The sequence below is a fragment of the Tachypleus tridentatus genome, chromosome 1, assembly GCF_004210375.1.
Source record: "Tachypleus tridentatus isolate NWPU-2018 chromosome 1, ASM421037v1, whole genome shotgun sequence".
Classification (NCBI taxonomy): Eukaryota; Metazoa; Arthropoda; class Merostomata; order Xiphosura; family Limulidae; genus Tachypleus; species Tachypleus tridentatus.
The window spans coordinates 138,438,170-138,454,625 of NC_134825.1; the positions used below are offsets into that span (position 1 = coordinate 138,438,170).

Genomic DNA, 16,456 nt, shown 5'->3' on the forward strand with positions numbered 1-16,456 from the left:
ATATTTTGCTACTGCCAGATTTTCACAATTTAAATATGCTACAAAGCTAGAAATCTTATGTTATTGCATTTGGTTGACTTCACTATTTTGCAAAAGTTAACACAAACCAATCTGTAAGACCTGGTTTTTTAAGCCAGGTGTGAGAAGTTGCTTGTTCCCATGTCAGTTCTTGCATACAGTATATAACAGTAAGTTTCAAAAGTAACAGTTAAACTGCTCAATACATAATTATACATAGTACATCTATTGCAAAGTTAATAACTCAAGAGTCAAGAAGAGCACTTTGAAATACACCCATCACAAGAAGAGCAGAAAACTAAACAAAAATCCTGTGGTCATACAGAAGATTCTCTTTTACCTACCTATTGCCATATTTTCAGATATACTGGTTTCTTTTAAGAATGATTATGTATGGCTTGCAGTTAACAGAAAGTTCGGAGATGAACAGCTTTACATAGTAATTCTGAGTTCTGTAACTTTTGAGTTTGAAAAATGAGTGAGACTGAGCACAGTGAGGGGAAAAATGAAAGAATCTTTATTTGTGAAACAAAGTCAACAAGTTTGTGTGAGACAGCAACTTTTCAGGAAATTTGCAGTGCTGAAGGAATTTGTTGTAAAACTACATGATGTTCTCAGATTGAAAAAACATAACATTATGTAAACAAAACAGTAATGCAATTATTCTCAGGGTGTATCTACTACCCATATGACTGTTGATCATTTCCATCACAAAGTAAAGGATTTTCTATACAAGAGGTGTAATGTAACTTACTAGTGTAAAATATCATAGATTAGATGTTCAACTTCACAGAAGTCTTTCTTGCACAAGAGTTCTCTTGATAGCACAGGATGAGTCAGGGTAATAGAAATAAATATTGTAAAAGTAACTCAAAACACTTTGGAGACCCAAACATTTTGAAAATTAATGTCTTAACCAAAAGGAGTAGTAAACATAATGTGCCTACATATATATATACCACATATACTTTAGCTTCACATATTAATTTCACAATGTGATCAGAATCATATCTATGTTAAATAGGCTCTTACATTCATGCTATATTAAAAATATTTCAATAGTGGCTATATAGATTTTAAAGTATAAATCCCTTAGTTATTAAAATGTTTTAGCATATAATTTGTATGTGTATTAGATACTGAGTATAACATGTATATAATTTGTTTCTATATCTTCTAACTCAAAAATTTGTTAAAGTATGTTCAGTCAGACAATTTTTTTTGTTAGACTGATCATATTTTTTTCACTTACTATTATAACATTTATAATTCATTATTTTATATTATTTTATAGAACTTGTAATTTTATATTACATATTTTATTTGATATAATACAAAATCCCCATTCTACAGCTTCTGTGTCCATGTATTATTATATATAAATGTATGGTACTCAGTACTTCCTGCTGTATCAGAGAAACTTTTCATGGTGAATGCTTCATAAGTATAGTAATTTTCACTAAAAAACAAAATATATAAACTTTATTCATATACATGAGACACAATTTGATTATACAAATACTTTATACTGCAGTGTGCATTACTGATCTTAAAAGAGCAAGATGTATATTTTCTTGTATGCTCTGTTTATTTCCAAAAAATATATATATTGATGTAACATTTATTCAAGAGTATAAAAGTAAGAATCACTACTGCCAGTGAAAAGTCAAAATTTTCTTATCCACATATATAATTGACTGCATATGAAATGTGAACAGATTCATTATAGATGTTTTTCTTGCTGTTGTAACAACTTGTAGGACAACATTAAGTACATTGCCTATCTGTCAACACCTTGTTTGTCTATGTATAAAAATTCATACAAAGTCAACTAATATACACAGATGTATACAATTCGTGGTATCTAAAATAACTATGTAAATACAAGAGTCAAAAACAATGAGACTGCCATCCTATCATCGATCTCTCATCCTTGAACTGCTTCCAAGACCTTACTAGATTCACTGTCAACTTCTACCTGTCTCTTCAAAGGGAGCTGTCAGTCCTGGGATTTGTTAGACAAAATCGAATGCCTTCGACTCTAACCTTCACAAATTTATCTTCCCAGCATCTCTGCATTTTCTTTGATTTGTCCATCAGGGTTGCCCCTGGGATCCCTCATTCAGGATGCCTTTGGTCTGTCCCTTACATTATTTGTCAGGTGACCAAAACATTTACCCATATTTTTCAATCCATGGGATTTGTTTCCATCATTACATGGACAACTGGTTGTTTGTAGCCACCTTTTTCCTTACATTTTACATTTCTTCTAGAGGCTGCATGGATAGGTGGACTAGTTAAGGTAGAGAAGATTTTCCCATTTCTCACTCAGTACCTTGTTCTTCTTGGGATATTTGACAATTCCTATCTCAGCCTGATCTTTCCTCCCTTCACCTGCATTTTATATAGATATTGGTTTGGGCTATTTTTTCTTCTTTTCCAACTGTGCAAAAGGTTTATCTCTTTCAGGAATAGGAACTTCTGTTGAGGCCCCCATTTCCCTTGATTGACCCCACATGCAAATTATTCAGTATGGTTTACACTCCCCACATTTCCTTCATGTGGACTTAACTTAGTAGTTGAACTGTTACAACAATATGATTGGTATACTTCTTCTTCCTCTAGTGATGCATCTCTTCACAGATACATTTTTTTAGGGAAAAGGTATACATCTAGAGATGTAGGAGATATTGGGCCATTGATTTATCTTGCAGTTATTTCTACATATCAGTCTTTTGCAACTGTTTGCTGTCAGTAGATCTATGATTCACTTCCTTCCATCTATCTGGAACTGGTCATTTATAATCCATATGTCATCAGGCAAAGGTAATACTTAGATCTCTTTATTTCCATAAATTGAAACTCCTGTTTTGTGCCTTAGCCATTACATTTACATTTTGGTGGGTAATAGATGGGTTACTGTGAAGATTCTCCCACTGAGTGATAGCTCTACCCATGGGTGTTCAGCTGGCTGTGTACCCAGTGGAGTACTTCAGAAATGAATGCATTTGCCACCAATCTGAATTCTAAGCTACCCAGGTTTTGATTCCCAATTCCACATCCTTTTGCTGTAGTTATAAATGCCTTTAGTCAGAATTGGGAAGCTGTTCCTTCTATGCCCATCTACCCATCCATCTTCTTCCTCATGTCTTCTCAATCATTCAAGCCACTCTGTTGTGTCCTCTTGGAGGCATCACTTTGACTGATTCTGCTGTGGTTTCTACTTCTGTGCTTGCTTCTTCTGACACCTCCTCTTCCTCCACCCTTCTCACTCACCCTCTTGGGACAACTTCAGCTAGGCATACAACAACCTTCTCAGGTTTATCCACAGGTTGCTTCCCTGATTTCCCATTCTGTTTGCCCTTATACCATGTTAGTTTACCAGTGTAAATGGTATGCTCACTACTGTTGATTTTCTCATCATAGTTTTCTTTTATCCTGTCCTGCCCTTCCACACCTGGTTTCCTTCCCTATCTATTTTTGTTACAAGCAACTTTTGGTATCCACCATTGATTGTTATCATATGGCCTTGTCAACCATTTTCTATTTCACTGTCTTCATTTCTCTGGCTCTAACCCCATTGTTTTTCTTCCTCTTTCACCATGCTCTACATACTTCTTCCCTCCTTGCTTGGAAAGTTATGTTCTATACCTTTACACTTTTCCCCTTTGAGCCTGTGTCATCTTTTTCTTTATATCATCTCTCCTTACAGACCTTTTTCATCTTCCTTTTGGCATGTGGATGTCGATATTCAGGTTTGTTCATTCTTCTTTTTTGCATGTTATCTCATAGAACATATGTCATCATTTACCCAGATCAATCTTTTTTGCATACAACATTGGCCACACATTGGGGCATCTTTGTCTTCACCCCATTTCCCTCTCCTTCTTTTCTCACCTTCATCCATGTACTACTCCAGATTGCCTCTTTTGTCCTCTCCAGGCTCTTTACTGTTATGTGGCTCACATTGCTCTCATCTATGTTTCCTGTTCCTTTTTGTTCAATGGTACCACTTCCCTTCCCATGATTCTTCTTCTGTTATCCTTATCGGTTGTACTTGCCAGCTTATTTATCTAGCTTATTATTCCCTGTCTCCCTGTGATTGTCATCTGTTCCAAGTCTCCACACAGCTAATTTCTGGTGAGAGTTGGACCAGCCACATAAATCCACGTATGTAAGTGGCCCTGGTACCATTCTTCCACAAACTGGATGATTCATTCTCAGTGCTGCCTGGTTCTACACTGGAGTTGTCTAGATCTCATTTCCTGACCATTGCTGGTGTTGGTTGTTTTATATATGCACACATGATGATGTAGATCCTTGTAGTGGAAGATATTTTCCTTCAGTTCCTATGTCCAAGATAAACAGTAGAGACCCCCTTCTTATCATTAGCTGGATATTCCTGTCACAGACCTGTTGGTGTTAGTTACTTCCCTTTATAGCCTGCCCTGCCTTAGCCATTCTACACCAGAGGTCCCTTTGTTTAATTTATCAGGTCCCTCCTATATTTCCTTATTGTGATGCATCATTTTCATGCATAAAAAGTATGCTTGGCTCAGTCTTATAGACTCTTTATTTACATATCTCATGGGATTCCTTTGGTTATTTTCTAAAGGGGATGCTCTCTAGTTCCTTCATCAGGACAGTGTGGGATTCTAGCTATTCCATAAGAAGAGGTAAGATATTGTATTAGAAGTAACACTTTCATACACTGAAAATGTATTTCCAATATATTCTTACTTTTTCGACAATTTTCATCCTTCCTCTCTACTTCTGCCGTTTTTTTCTTTTCCTGTTGAAGTTATGTAATACTTCAAGTGATGGAGAGTTGCAACATGCTCATTTGTGTACTGTCAAACACCAGCCTCTTAAAAAACTCATGAGGATAGATGGGAGTATCAAGGCTGGTGATAGGAAAAAAATTGTACGTATAGAAGGCAGTACAAATTGGGAAAAGCTGCTCTAGGAATAGAGGTAAAAATCTATTAAAATTAATTTTCAGTGTTGGAAAATTATCTTTCCTACAATAAAAAAGGAGCAATTCCATATGTAAATATTTGTTTTTCATACTGATTGGTATTTACTATTTTCTATGTTATGATGTATATTTACCAGTATGTTCTAACTAAAGGAAATTATTTTGATAAAATGTTAATTTTTCTCTAATTTGACTTTCACTGTTTAGTAAATATAAGCAGATTGTTAAGAATTAAGAAAATAATTTTGTCTTGGAAAAATCAGTATAAATAAACTTGTACTTCAGACATGAAGAAAAACACCACAGATTATACTGTGAGATTATATTAAAGAAGCTGTGAGTAGAATGAAATTATGTAAAGCTATGTATAATTATACACATTACAAATAAACTCAATAAAAGTAAAATGGACTCAATATTGAGTTTAATACTAAACACCAAGTAAAAATGTACTTCATATTATTACAAATTGTAACACTAAAAATGATACAAGAAACATGAATGATCTAAGAGTTTAATATTTTGTTTTTGATTATCAAGCTGATTCAAAATCTGTAATTGCAAATACTGAAAGTATTTTATGGGTATTTTAATGGCAAATTACATGTATATAAGAAATGCTATTTGTTTACTATCTCTTGCATTTTTAGCAAAATATCACTTTTGATATCTACATATAAATGTTTATAAAGTGAGAACTTACTAATCTTTGGCACATCCTTAAATTATAATGTCATTAAGTGATATGATAGGAACCATGCTTCTGAAACATTGCTAGATTTATAAAGGTCAGAATCATTTGTATTTTGAACCATTTTTTTCTTCCTAGTCTTTCCCAGGGTTTGGATTTGGAGATGGAGGGTTTCACATGTCTTTTGGCATTGGTGCCTTTCCATTTGGATTCTTTGCTTCAACTTTTAACTTTGGTGATGGTCGTCCAGCACCATGTGAGTAGTTATTTCCTAAGGAATATATATTTGTTTGGTTTAAGCCATTAAAGTTTATTTTTTAGACTACTTTCAGTTGCGACAGATGTCATTCCTGTTTGCTCTGTTTGTCCTGTGTATTAGATCTGAAACATTCCTATGCAATCATTGTATAATATTTTATTAGTGCCTTCTCCATTAGACTAGATATCAGAAACAGTAAGTCAGTATCACTTGTTTTTAGCAGATACAAAGTACCAATTAGGTTGAGATGTACTACATATAATTAGAAGATACAATACAAATTTATCATACTTTAGATTAAATAATAGATTTAGAATATTTCCACCCATGTAAAAACATGAGAGTATAACTACTAATTTTAGATGTTTCTTCAGCTAATTAGCTTCAGCATTTTGTAAAATGAACAACAATATATCAGATAACTTAGTTACTCTTAAATATAGAAAAGAAAAGAAACTTTCATATAAATGTAACTGAGAGAAAGTCGTTACGATTCGTGTATTTAAAGATCAACTACAAATGAACTGCTTTTATTTTAGACAGTAAATATTTTTGAGAAGAAAATTTAAATTGTTTATTAGAACTTTGATGTTCAACTCGTTTAATCAATATAATTGATTACCTGTAAACATTTATTACTTCTTTAATGCTATGTAAAATAACTGATTAATTTCAGGAAATAATCAGCCAATCAAAATTAGTTTTTGATCATTACTATTTTTCATTACATCAACAATAGTAATAAAAAGTTTTCCATTATGATTCCTTGTTATTATTTTTAGTTAACCATTTCATACCAGGCTCAGTATAATATACACATTTGCACTTGTTAAGTATTTATCCTATAACTTTTGATACAGTACGAGTATTTTCACAAAATTTGCAGACTTTGAGTGAAGATTACAAGTTTTTTGTACTCAAAAAATCATATTTTTATTTAAATATTTTAACTAAAGATTTATCTGTGAAAATGTTGAGTATGATTGGTTACTATTCTGAGTGTGAAGTGATTCCATGTTATGGTTAAAAACTATTTTTTATCCTGTAAATCTTAAATGTTATTTGTGTAATCTCTAAAACTTCTTAAATACATTTCAAATATGTGTTTTTAATAATACTTTATATTTTTTATTTTCTCTACCTTATTTGAGGTCTGTCAAATGACCAATCTCGTAACCATCATAAAAAAAGGAAATATAAGTCGTCTTTTTTTTCATGCTAGAATGACTCCATATTATAACACAAAAATACAAATGTTTAGTCTAAGTAGCTAAAAAAGATATAAGGTTCTGACATTTCTGAACTGTTGATTGGTTAATTGATATATTGTAGTTGGTTATATAAGGGATCATTTCTAAAAATGAAAAGAAGTGAATAGGTCCACTGTGTTTGATTCAGTACACAGGCCACTTCTCAGCAAAATAAAAAGATGTGAGGTTCTTACTTTATATTCTACCTTGTTAATATTATTAATATGAGTTCCTAATTTGTACAAAACTATAGACTTAGTATTTTGACATCACAAGTATTAAATTTTAAACAGTACTGCATTCAACATACCACATGACTCACAAAAACCTATATTTAGATAGGTTCTTTTAATATTTACTTTTAAATTAAGAAATTTCTCATATATAATAGTATAGTTTGAATTATAATCTATAATTTGATTCCAAACTTACTGACATAAATTTATAAAATAAGAGTTCATTAAAATTTTGAATGCAAGTTAACAAACATGATGACCTATGACTTGTCGAGAAATTGGTTGAGCTTAAACAATTAATATCACTACTTGTGAAAATAATAAATTAATCAGAATTAGTATATTTGTATAGGAATCAGTATCTGCTATCTTGTACCCTGTTTCTTCCCTACTGGATATAGGCTATGTTTATATAACAATCATACATTTCGAAAAGCAGTATAACAGTGTGAGAGGATAAGTTGTGTTAACTCTTGTATTTTCACTGACAGTAATGGGCAGCTCAGGTGTATATGTGTTGGTCCAGTAAAGACCCATTAAAGCCTCGGTACTGAGACATGTATAGTTACATGTTCTACAGCACAATCAGAAAAGTCACTTGACCAAAGTAACAGTTTTAATTTTCTTTCTCTAAAAGTAATTTTGAAGAAGAGCATTATTGTAACTAGGAAGTTACAACTTTACATAAATGACTAACTTCTGATGAATCAAAATTCATTTGAATCTTACATTTTTCAGTCATGGCTTTTGCTATTCAAAATCAGATATATAATTCTTCTGGCTATTTTGTTTTTCAACTAATTAGCAGCATTTTTCATCTAAGCATGCTTAATCTCTTTGAAGATGTGCAATGTAAAGTAATTTTTCCAAAAAATCAGTATGCATAGGACTTAATATTTGATGGAAATTTAGACTTCACTGCCAAACCTGGAGCTGGCTTCATCAATAGCAATTAATCACAGTGGAAGCCCACTAGCTTTTCCACTTTCAGCTAATGTAAATAGTATTTGTATGTGAGGTTTCATATTACCAGGCCATAGATCTCCAGCTGAAGAGTTTCTAATTTTTACATTTTAGTTACAATTATTAAAAATCATATGACTGTAAATACACCAGTCTGGACATTCAACATGAACTCCATTGAATAGAAACAAACTAGATGTAAGTAGAGAGATTAATATACAGTTATTTCTAGAAGATGTTGCTCACAAGAAAATATTAGTTGCCCTTGGAATGGACTTACTGCAGAAAATGTCATTTAGTTTTACTTGTGCAACTGGTGAATTGATACAAAATGGAAGAGTTATTCATTTACCTTTACCCTGGACCCAGGAACAGTGGGTAAAATAGATGCATGTTGGAGAGAATGTAATAAAGTGTCTATATTAACACAAACTGTATTTCACAGTTTACTCCAGATAGTCTGATTATCAGTGTTGTTTAACACATTTGTATAGCCTATACATAAAACAAGCTGTTTTCTTTCCAGAAAGCAAGGAGCATTAGCTTTGTTTGTATTAAATGTTGTAGTTGTTCTGCAGTTGAGGCCAACTTGGTTATCCAGCTTTATGTTGAGATGGTCATTAGCATAATGAGTGGAAGTGGGAGTAACTGAAGCTAATGGTAACACTATGTAACACAAATTTTGTTCCTGGATAGTAAATGTTATTTCTTAATTGCTTGTGTTGTGAAAGTACAGAAAATGGCATTATTCCCTTCAAACTTTGCTTTTGTGATGTGGATAATGAAATTTAGAAATCAACCTATTTTCTATGTAAAATTGGGCAAATTTGCACATTTTCATTGACATAAAGCCTGAATAAAACAATATATGAATCAAAATTTACATGTATTTATACTAAAGTTGTACAAAAATGTTTAGAAGTGAGTAGTTTTTCAAAATTTGCGACTAATGTAAATCACTTTCATGTATCAGCTCCCAAATATAGTCTCCTATCATTTTTTCATTATATACTCCTCGGTAGCAGTATTCAAAGTCCAGTATATCTTGGTGGAAGTGCTTGCCTTGCTCCTCTGAGTATGTTCCCATGTTCTCCTTGAATTTGTTAAGATGAGCATCAAGGATATGGACTTTCAGGGACATCCTCCAGCCCATTTTGCCATAGTTCTTCACCAGAGCCTCAACCAGTTCCACATAATTTTTGGCTTTGTGATTACCCAAGAAGTCCCAAACCACTGCAACAAAGCTGCTCCAAGCTTTTTTTCCTTCCTACTGAGTTTCTTGGGGAATTGTGTGCACTTCAGGATCTTTATTTGTGGTCCAACGAAGACATTAGCTTTGACCTTTGCCACAGACATCTTAGGGAAGAACTCTCAAAGGTACTTGAAGGCTGCAGACTCCATATCAAGAGCTGTGACAAATTGTTTCATAAGACCCAATTTTATATGCAATGGTGGGAACAACACCTGGAGGTCCACTAGTGGCTCACACTTTATATTTTGCCTCCCTACAGTTGTGGCCAGTGCTTCCTGTTGTGGTGTGTTATGATGTCCCTGCTGTCCTAAAGGCAAAGGTAACAGGGAAACTTGGTAAAGTCTCTTTGTAAATCCATCAGAAATGCTGCCATATTGAAGTCTCTAATAATCTTCCAGCCATACTCCTCATACTTCAAGACTTGTAGCAAGGTCTTGATGCTGTTTTATTCCTCTTTAAGGTGCACTGAATGAGCCAGAAGACATGGATACTTATTCCCATTATGGAGCATCACAGCTTTGAGGCTCCTAGATGTGTCTGGAGAATGCTTGCAGCTTCTTGATGCCATCTCTGATAAAATCAGATAGGTCTATGTATTCACTTAGGCAGCTAGAACTAAACTGAAGTGGCGAGCCCCTGTATATATATTACTATGGAAAGTTCTAGAAAATTCTAAAAGGTTCTTGGAAATTCTTGTAAGTTCGAGAAAATTCTCTATCAGCTACTCAGCACTGAATCTACCTGGAATGTTCTGGAAAATGGGTAAATTTTAAAATTTCATTACCCAGGTCACAGAAGCAAAGTTTGAAGAGAAAAATAGGTCTTTTCCATTTACGTTAGGCATAAGTAATCGGAAAATAACACTTTCTGCCCAGTAACAAGAAAAAGTAAAAATTTTGTTACATAGTGTAATGATGGGGTGTAGCATCCTTTGTGTGTTTCCAGAAGAAAATACATGGTTACCAACACACATGAGATTGCTTGTTGAAGATTGTGTAGTCTTGACTCATCTCAGTGGCAGTAGTATGCTACTTGTTAACTGAGTATGCCAGTTTGGTCATACAGCACTAAATACAGGTGACGCTTAAATTAGCATGCTTAACTTTCAACCTGAAGGTTGCACGTTTGAAATCCTGTCACACTGATTATGCTTCCCTTTTCAGATTTAGGGGCACTGTGTTTGTGGTCAATCCCACAGTTTGTTAGTAAAATAGTAATCCAATGTTAGGTGGTGTTGACTAGCTGCTTTCCATCTAGTCTTCACTGCTTAATAAGAGATGGCTAATGTAAACAGCTCCTGTGTAGTTTTGCACACAATTCAAAACAAAACAGACTAAAAAAACTACTACATAAACTTACTTGAAACACTAGAGATATAACCATACTGACGTACAGTGAAAATTAAGACTAAGATTATACAGCCTTCAGAGACTGCTTAGTTATCTCCTCTAGTTATTGTCAAGGAGGATAATAGACCCAGGATGTACATTGATTTTAGATGTTGGGAATGCGGTGACCCATGTTAATATCTTTCTACTACCATGGACTTATGATTTTCTGGATGCATTGAAAGGAACTTGCGACCATTTTCAGCACTGTGGATGGCTTCTATGAGTTTTGCATCATGTCATTTGGTCTGTGTATTTTGTATGCCACTTTTGAGAGGTTAATGAAACTTGTAGAGATGTAATTGGATAAGTGTGTGATCTAAATTTAAGAGAAGAATCAGCCCAAATACAATAGTTATGCTGTCACTTCTTTGATTTCTGCCACTAAACCAACAGTAAATTATTACTTCAAAAATAAAGTGTATATTTTAGAGTTGCTGATGGTGATGATACTCCTTGTAGTATGAATTATGAGCAAGTAAATCTTCATATATACATATATATGCAATAAGTTGACACATTACTAAATACATGGTAGAATGTTACCAGAAAGGAGAGTATATATCTTGTTTGTGTGTGCTGTTTAAGTCTCTAACATCCTTTTCAGCATTGATGAAAATCCCTATTTACAGAATTTTTTCAACAAACTGTGTTCAATCCATAAACTTCCAGGTCACAAATTAGTAGGGAACCTTCCTAATATCAAGCCCATGGATGATCAGTACCTTTATAAGCAGAAACTTCTTATGTCTCCTTTGTATTTCGTTAAATGACTTGACATGCTGCATATTACATTTTAGATGAAGTTACAAACAATATTACTGAACTTGATCTTTCTTTGTGATAAGTAATATAGTCAGTATGAAGACTATTTGGGAAATATTAATGAACCAGTTCATACCTCTACTGTTGTATGTTTGCAACTCATATTACACAGTTATCCATTGATAATGTAGAAAACTTGAAAAACTTTCTTCACATATACATATGGGCAACAAAATTGAAGGATCTGGGTGCTGAAGTATTTGATTCAGCATATGATTTTATTGAAGGTCATTGTGACTAAAAATGTTCAAAGAATATTTGATACTTTTAAAATAAACTGCTTATTTGGTCATAAAACCATTTTTGATGCTATACATGTTGTGGGCTTTCCTGATGGCAAAACTTGCATCCACTATAGTTATCAGCCATTGTAGCCAGTAAGCATATTTGGTCTGTTTAGAGAACTACAAACCTTAAAATAAGAAATTTACTGAAGATGTGCACTATTGAGCAGTTGGCTATTGTGTATTTAACGTCTAGTTGCTTATGAAGGGGAGGACAGTAAGGAATGAGCTACAATAGAAGGTGAAACATGTGAGAATAAGCCAAAGCCTGCAAGATCTAATTTGAGTAGTTTACTCTGCAAGTTGTTAATTTGTTGCATAAATAATCAATAAGTTTTGACTTTGGTAACCAACACGTATGTTAAACTTGAAGTTTAATATTGGCAAAAAGAAACATTATGCACTTCAGAAATCAAGAGATAAGATAAAGGTTTAAGAATATTATATTAAATTTTGCAATTATGATAATAGTAATAAAATGATGTGCATTTAATTTCTTAACACTTGACTGAGATTTGAAAATATTGTAATGAAAAGATTAAAACATCTTTCGAAAACTTCATAATGTGTAACATGACAATAAGGTAAATACAGTTGTTAGAGCTTACTGATAATTCTTTCACCATAGCAATAACTACATGCTTAAGAATAGTACTGTGTTTAATATATACAAAATAAATTTAATATAGTATTAGTGAGATATAAAACTTAATTGCTGTGAAAATGTTTTTGAAATCAAGTTTTCTTGAGAAAAAGAAGTGCATACTGAGTGACATACTGAACTATAATTTGTTCTCTGTGCATGTGAATATTTAATGATTTTTTGTGTTTTATTCAATTATTTGAAATATATTTGAAGAATGTAAAAAGGTAAGTTAGATTTTGTTTACTCTTGTAATATAAAAAGTAATTGATGTTATTTTTGCAAGATAATGCTTGTATTTTGATACTTTCAGCTCCTCACACACCAGAGTTTCAAGAGGACCAGTTTTTGTCCAAAGTTTTCCTCTGGGTTGCTATTCTCTTTATTGTTTGGTTGCTAATTGCATAATATCTGCACTTAAAAAGATTTAATCTCTAGGATTATGTAAATGAATATGTTGAAATTAGAAGGTTTTTACTTATTATGTATATTCAGGTCTCTCCCTTGTGGTATAAGTGGTATCATTGTGTACAAAACAGAAGGTTAATTTCCTACCAGAGAATGCTTTTATAATTATATTCTGTGTTTGTACAATAACATCAAATAAAATCATTAAGGGAAACTCAATGTGTTTTAGTATATAGTGACTGAATAGCCAGAATTGTTTCTAAAGGACTCATGGTCATGATTCAAATAGCTGAAACATGTGTAGACCAGTTTATTTGTATAGACTGAAGCAGTGTTAGATTGTTACTTTACACTGCTATATTTACCTCCCTCTGGTCAACAATGTACAATAAACCATGTAAAAACAAAGAAGGAATGCTTTTCTTAACAACCTAAGTATATATTTGATAGGTCAGTAAAAAATATTATACATGATTACATCACAATGTTAAAATTCATAGATACTGTACTCCAAGTGTCAACACTTATTTCACATTCAATATGTACAGAGAATCCTTCTTAAATGTTACAAATACATCATATACTTTATTTCATTGCATACAAGTCTGTCTCTGTTTCATATATTATTTGTGAACATTTTTTTTTTTTTATAATTTGGTATTCTCTGAAAAATATCCTAAAACTATTCTTGAAAATGTCTTCTAGGCTCTTTTGAGGGAAAGATTGTATTGTTTGAATTATACCACTTTTCATGAGTAAATAGTTATTTTAAAAATTCTGCTCAAGGCTAAGGAGTTGGCACTGTAATTACAGGGTTCCAAAAATGTGGAAAATCAAATAATCAGGGAAATTAAGGGAGTTAGACTGTTGGTTAGGGAAGGAAAACTTTTATGTTACAAAATATGAAATAGGAAATAACAATACAGAAGTGAAAAATAGAACTTAGTCACATGACAAAAAAGTAAAAGGATTCAAATATTCTCTTTCTAGTTCAGTTGTTTCTTTTAAAGTAAGATATTTTACAATGTACAATACTGACTACAGTAGCATGTGATAATGCTGAGTAATGAATCATTCAAGGAAAATTTGGAGATATTTTGGGGACACATGGTACTTCCCTCTTCTCATACGATTAGCTGTTCTTGTTCATTGCTGCCCCCTATATGAAAACTATTTATTTACACATTCCACAAGCTTTCCCTATTGGAGTCAAAAGATTTCATTGTGTGTCTCATTTAAATTATCATTCATCACTTTTCTACCGAAAGGAGCTTGGTATACTCGTGTAATGCATGTGACTCTCTCTATGCTACTGTACTAAACTATCACTTCTTAATTAACAGTGCTTGTGTTTGAGTGTGTTTTGTTTTTGATCTAATCTTAGTTTCAGATAGTTTCTTCATGAAGTGGTTATACTTGATAAGCTCCTCAGTTTACTCTGTAATTACTTTAAATCTACCACATTGTGGTTGCCTTTATATATACACACACACACACACACATTTGCTTTTTTGTCTGCTCTTGAAGGATGAATTCTTGAAGTCAGCATTGGCACTTTGGGTATCCCAACTTTAATAGGTGCTGTATCTCAGGTATCAGGTGCAGGCAGTCCAACAGGATATTTATTGGTGTTTATTTGCAGAGACATTGAACATTACATTGGTAAACCTCTATCTCCAGACTTTGCTCCACTTCCTCCTGAACATGTTAAACCTATTCATATCACCTGTTTCCACTTACTGATTTTTCTCTGCTTTCCCATACCTGTTCTGATGGTTCAATTTGTCCTTCTGCTCTTTTCTTTGGACTTCATTTCTTGGGTATGTGGTGTTTTATCCCTTTCTCCTATATCATATGGCCTATGTACTTCCTTACTGCACGATCATTCTTGCCAACCATATTTATTTTTTTTCCCTTCCTTGATATTCACAATTCACATCTATGCCAAACAACTCACCTCCCACTTAAACAATGGCATTAGCATCTTTCATCCTTGATGGGCTTTGGATCAGTTTGCCCTTTATTATAATCATGCAGACTGTTCTTATCTCAACCAGCAACTGTTAGATTCTGTTTTACCCATTTGGTGATGAGACCTGAATCTCTTATCAGTTTAACCCATGCCCAATTTTCCCACATTGTCTTACCTTCATGACTATTTTGCAGTTATTTTTCCATTATTCATCTGCTATCTAAGGCTCTTCACAGAAATCCTGTTGGCTAATATGACATCATTGGTTCTGGCTTTGGTTTCTCTGTTGTTGGGACCTTCTAGGCTGGAATGCTATCTTATTGGAAGCCCATTTACATACACCTTATGTCCAGGATTTGTGTATTGTCCCATTTTTATGGTGTTTCACCTTTCATCCCAGTGTCTTTGGAATTTTGGGTGGCATTGGTCCAACAGCAGTCTACTCTTTCCCATCCGGTAGCTTGTTTGTTTTGGTTGGAGCCATATTTGGCACATATTAAGGTTCCTTGTCTTTCCCCATCCCAATCCTTACCTGTTGCCCCTTATCAGGGTGCCATAACTCATTGTTCTTCCCCTTGAAGTATGTCACATTTCCAATAGTACTGGTGGCTACCTGGTAAGCTCTGTTCCAGTAGGAGCTTGAGCTGCAGCCTTTCTCCATCAATGATGCCCTTTCATCAGCAGTGGGTTCTTCAAGATTTTGTCAGAAGGATCCAAAATCACATTTTTTTGCCACATTTCCCTTGCCTCCTGTATCCATTTCCTTCTCTCCACCTGGGATCTCATTTTCTGTCAAGATCTCCTCAGTCAACAGCCTATCAAACCATTTCTCCATCAGTCACTGGATTTTTGCTTAGAACAATTTGTTGCTCTCAAATAAACTAGGAACTAGAGGCTTGTCATTGATTTGTCTCTCTTCAATTGCTCCATTCACCTTCCTCACTTCACCTTGGAGTCCTTTATTACCCACTGTTGGGAATATTCTCCAGGTTTATGGATAACCAAGATGGCTGTCACCAGTGTTTACATCCATATTCCCATCTCATCATGGTCTCATCTGTATCTTCTGTTTGGTTATCCTTCAGGCTTGCTTTTGCACTTTGTTTTATGTCAGATGTTCATGGCTTTTGCTCTTTGTGTCCTGGGGCTTCATTTTTATTATTATATGAACATTTGGCTTCTTATGGCCTATTTTGAACTGGAATCTGTTGGTCAATCACACATGTCAGCTCCTTCAAATTGGAAACGTCCTACCTCTGTCCTACCCAATATCTTGTCCATTTGAGTGT

At 33.6% G+C, this 16,456-nt stretch overlaps 1 protein-coding gene across 4 annotated transcripts in view; it reads left to right on the plus strand.

Annotated features, from left to right (window-relative positions):
* The window catches only part of LOC143225350 (E3 ubiquitin-protein ligase RNF185-like), an 83,978-nt gene that overhangs the window by 61,274 nt on the left and 6,248 nt on the right, over window positions 1-16,456 (plus strand). For 3 of the 4 annotated variants that reach the window (XM_076454593.1, XM_076454604.1, XM_076454582.1), the window contains 2 exons: window positions 5,826-5,943; window positions 13,101-13,414. In XM_076454593.1, the coding sequence (XP_076310708.1) occupies window positions 5,826-5,943; window positions 13,101-13,195 (213 nt within the window). In that variant the 3' untranslated portion in view covers window positions 13,196-13,414. Of the gene's footprint in view, window positions 1-5,825; window positions 5,944-13,100; window positions 13,415-16,456 lie in introns of those variants that run through there. The other variant, XM_076454614.1, reaches the window with a different exon arrangement.